This window comes from Mastomys coucha, unplaced genomic scaffold (genome assembly GCF_008632895.1).
Source record: "Mastomys coucha isolate ucsf_1 unplaced genomic scaffold, UCSF_Mcou_1 pScaffold22, whole genome shotgun sequence".
NCBI lineage: Eukaryota > Metazoa > Chordata > Mammalia > Rodentia > Muridae > Mastomys > Mastomys coucha.
In genome coordinates this window covers 118,480,652-118,485,275 of record NW_022196905.1, presented here as the reverse complement: position 1 = coordinate 118,485,275, position 4,624 = coordinate 118,480,652, and the positions used below count along the sequence as shown (strand labels likewise).

The 4,624-nt window shown below is 47.3% G+C and overlaps 1 protein-coding gene across 3 annotated transcripts in view; it reads right to left on the bottom strand.

The window, feature by feature from the left end:
• Positions 1–4,624, bottom strand: part of Dnah10 (dynein axonemal heavy chain 10) — a 119,316-nt gene that overhangs the window by 54,975 nt on the left and 59,717 nt on the right. For all 3 annotated transcript variants that reach the window (XM_031337971.1, XM_031337970.1, XM_031337972.1), the window contains exons 36-37: positions 2,507–2,653; positions 578–769 (exon numbers count right to left, since the gene is read on the bottom strand). In XM_031337971.1, the coding sequence (XP_031193831.1) occupies positions 578–769; positions 2,507–2,653 (339 nt within the window). The remainder of the gene's footprint in view (positions 1–577; positions 770–2,506; positions 2,654–4,624) is intronic.

Here is a 4,624-nt window from a genome sequence, read left to right as displayed (position 1 = left end):
CAAAATACTATTTTGTTGCCTGTCTAAGCCACGTGTGTCTGTCCGCCAGCTGATAGACACTATGGTTCCACATTTGGGCCACTGTGGATAATCTGACCATGGGAGCTCATGAGTGTTTCTGAGCAGACATGGTCTCACCTGTCTTGGGCCTATGTAGTGTGAGCGCTGGTTCTAGGATGGCCCTGTGTGTAACATGGTAAAGACCTGGTAGGCTGCTGGCCAAAGGCAATGTGTTATTTTACACTCCTAACAGGAATGCATGCATGTGTTCGTGTGTGTGTGTGTGTGTGTGTGTGTGTGTGTGTGTGTATGTATGTGTGTGTGTGTTTGCACATGCATGTGTGTACAAGTGTGTGTGTGCTCCTGTGTGTATGTGTGTGTGTGTGTAAGAGAGAGAGAAAGAGACACAGAGACAGAGACAGAGAGACAGAGACAGAGAGAGACAGAGACAGAGAGAGACAGAGAGAGACAGAGAGAGGCAGAGACAGAGAGACAGAGAGAGAGACAGAGAGAGGCAGACAGAGACGGGGGGGGGGGGATGTGGTATGCAGTCCCGGACCCCAGCAGCGCAGCTCACCTGGACCGGCAGAAGCACATAACCGTTTTCCTCCAGCACCTGCTCTACTGCGTCATTGAAATCTGGGTAGCGCACACGGGGGCAGTCCAGCCCAGGAAACAGGTCAGAGATGAGGCCCAGAAAGAGGGGGACATCTTCAAACACAAACTTGGGCAGGTTCATGTCCCGCAGAGCCCGCATCAGGACTACATCCTGGAAGGGATCAGAGAGTTTGAGGTTGCCAGGGAATCCAGCACACAGCTGGACACCCTCCTGCCTGGTACGGAATAGAACATTCTTATAAAATTTAGTGTCTTTAGTCACGGATGTTATATGTCTAACACTGTGTATAATGAATGCATGATCAGGGCAGGCAAGACGCTTCGGCTGATGAAAGGTGCCAAGCTTGATGGCCTGTGTTCAACCCCTGAAATCCACACAGTGGAAAGAAACAACTCACTCCCGCAGACTCTTCTCTGACTGCCACAAACACGCCATAGTGCAGGTGTGCCCACACTAAATAAACAAATGTAAAAAGGGTAATATATAACAGGACATACTATCTGATATAGATTTATACATTTTTATATTATAAAATTTTATGTGTTTACACATGTAACTTTTATATATTTCCATATCACATATATAAAATAGATGAAATATTTAATAAAATATACAGTATACCTATGCATAATTTATACTGTATATTTATTATATAAAAATGGATTTTTTTAAGAATGTAAGGAAAAATTGGAGTGGTATAGTAGGGATTGAACCTAGGCAAATTCCTACTACTGATGTACATCCCTGGCTAAAATATTAAAAAAATTCAAAATTCTGGCCAGTTGTAGTGGCACATGCCTTTAATCCCAGCACTCTGGACCAGAGGCGGTGGGCTTCTGTGAAACTGATGCCAGCCTGGTCTACACAGTGAGTTCTGGGCTAGCCAGGGCTACAAAGAAAGAACCTGTCTCCAAAAAAAGTTTTTCAATTAAGTATGATGCACTATAAAGTCTAAAATACTATAAGGTATAAGCCTCTTTCATAGAGTATTTTTTGTGAAAATGAAATGTAAAATATTATATAAAATATCAAAGACATTTCTGGAATTTGCATTTCTTTTTTTGAAGCTTTAATAGAAATAAAAATCCAAAATTAAGCCTATAAAAGTGAAATGCAAGATGTCAAGGTTTATATCAAAACAAAAAATAAATATCCAACATGTACAGGATCACAGTTGGGAAGCTGTACAAGAAAGTCACCCTTGGAATGACAGCAGAGGCTCTGACAGGAGAGCAAGTGTCCTGTCAAAGAGATGCCCCTCTCTCTCATTCATGGCAGAGACAGAGTGCAGTGAGGCAGGGATGGGTCTGACCAGAGCCCACGTGGGCACCTGTGAGACATCCCACTGGATCCAGTTAGGATATATGCTCAGTGGCTGGAAAGATGGCTCAGCGATTGAGAGCACTGGCTGCTCTTCCAGAGGACCCGAGTTCAATTCCCAGCATCCATAATGGCTGTTCACAATCGTCTAACTCCAGGGTCTTCAAGAGGACCAGGTGCTTATGTGATGCACAGGCACGTGTGGACATGGTGCCCATAACACATAAGATAAATAAATTAATAAAATGCGCAAGAGTCGCCAATTGAAGAGGAGCTCACATTCCCACTTCAGAAGGCTCCTAGTGTCCCTCTGCCACTCTATGATGACAGGCTGACAGCCGCTGCTGAAGCACTCTGAATTTTTGTACTGCCCTGGGGACTCTGAGTTGGATTTTTAAAGTCACACATCTCTGAAGGTGCTACAGGGAGGAGACCAAAGCAAAGGCAGGAGAGCCAAGACTTGGGCTTCCAGATGGCCCGCTCTGTCCCATGTCCTCAGCCGTGCCTTCCGCACATGTACGGGAACTGCATCGAACCACACGGAACCGAAGACACCCAGTGGCCTACCTCCTGCAGGTCCGCAGAGCCTCTCTTCAGCTCACCGGCCATGACCAACACCGACTTTAGGGCCCGGAGCCCAAAGTCATAGTGATGCTGTTTGGACAACTGTTCCCGGGCCAGCTTGTAGAGAACTGTCATCTTCTTGGCCAGTGTCTTTTTTGACAGAAGACAGTGAGAAGAAAAAAAAAATGCAAGTTCAAGTGACAGAGCACCGCCAACACATGGGTCGTGGTAAATACAAAGGGATACAGGTTTCTCAGGGAACGCGGGGCTCCAGATGGATCTGCAGAGCTGGTCTGAGGCCTTCGTAAACACCAGGGTGCAGCTTCCTTTCTAACTATCTTGTTGGAGAATCCTGCCATTAACATCATGCCCCCCCTCCCCCACAATGAGATGGGGCTCTGAACTCGGCACAAAATGGAAGACTTCCTTTCTCAGTGGGGGCTTCCCTTGCTCTGCCTAGCTTTGTCTTGGAGAGCGTCCCTGAAAAGAGGTGCCTGGCCTTATCTGAAGAATGACCTTGTAGAGAGCTGCATCACTTAGCACACAGGTCCCACTCTGGCCTCCCACCCGCATTATTATGACCAATTAGCTGTTTCCACCCATACGCCTAAAAGCCATTATATACCCCATTCCTGGGACAATAAGGTCGAGCTGTCTCACTGAAGCTGATCCCAGAAGTTAATCCATAGGTACTCACTGTTGGAATTCTGTCTAAACTCCACCCCCACAGATACCTGGCAGCAGCCAGGTACGCTCCTCCCAACGGTTACCTGGCAACAGCCAGGTAGGCCTGGCCTATAAAAGGGGCTTCTTGCCCCCTCCTCTCTCTCTTACTCCTGCTTCTCTCCCTTGTCTCTTCTCCCCTTGCTCCCCCTTGCTTCCCATTCCCTTCCCCCACTCTCACCATGTGGCCATGGCTGACCCCCTACTTCTCTACTCTCTCCTTCTCTCTGCCTTTCTCTGCCTCTGCTAGCCTCTTAACTCCCCTCCCCATGCCCTAAATAAACTCTGTTCTATTCTATACCAGTGTGTGTCTGGTCCCTCAGGGGGAAGGGATATCTTGGCATGGGCCCTCTGTGGCATCCCCTTCCCCCACACCCCACCAGAACATATTCTTATAGTTCTTTCTCTCTTTACAATCACAACACTCACGGCCATCCAAACCCTACCCCTCCACTCACCCTCATGGACCAGTGTCCAGTGACCCACGGGAAGGGGAGACCCACACTATAGCACCTTGGGGATTCATTTAAAGAACAACCATGCTAGCCAGGAGGGGGGTGACACATGGGAGATGTGTTCAGGTGGGAGGGTCAGGAGTTCAAAGTCATCCTTGGCTAAATAGAGTTTGAGGCTACCCTGGACTACATGAGACCCTGTCTGAAATACACAAACACATTTGCCAAGATCTATAGCCGTTGTATAAAGCCAGGATCTTCACTGCCTTCAATGACAGTAGATTCAAGTGAGCTATCACAGTCCACCCATCCAGATGCCTCCCCGGCTTACCAGGACCATAGGGTGCCCTTTGCCCAGTCCCTGTTTCTTTTGCTGGTTTGCTTGGTACTGGGGGATGAGCCCAAGACTACTAAGCGATATCTTTAGCCCTTTATTTTTCACATGGAGTCTTTGAATTTATAATCTTCCTGCCTCCACCTTAGAAGCATGGATTAGAGATCAATATGAGCCACCATGCCCAGCCTGTTCCCCTTTCTGACGACAGCTTTAGACTTCCAGGCCACAAGAGTCAACCTCACTGGTCCCCAGGACTTGTGTGGGAATTTGGATGAAAAGAGACAAGAGATCTGGCCCTGAAATCCCAGAGTCCTGGCAGCTTGGGGTGGGGTGGGCTAAGTGCAATGAGAGCCCTGAAAGGCACCCTTCTCTTGTGTGCAGGGCTAGACAGATGGCTCAGTGGTTACGAGCACATATTGCTTTTGTAGAGGGCTCAAGTTGAGTTCTAGCACTTATGATGGATGGCTCACAACCAGCTCTAACTCCAGTTTCAGCAGAATAAGAATCCTTCTTCTGGCTTCTGTAGGAACTGCACCCATGAGCACATACACAGACTCATGATTAAAAAATAAAATCTTTTTTTTTTTTTTTAAAGAACATGCAATT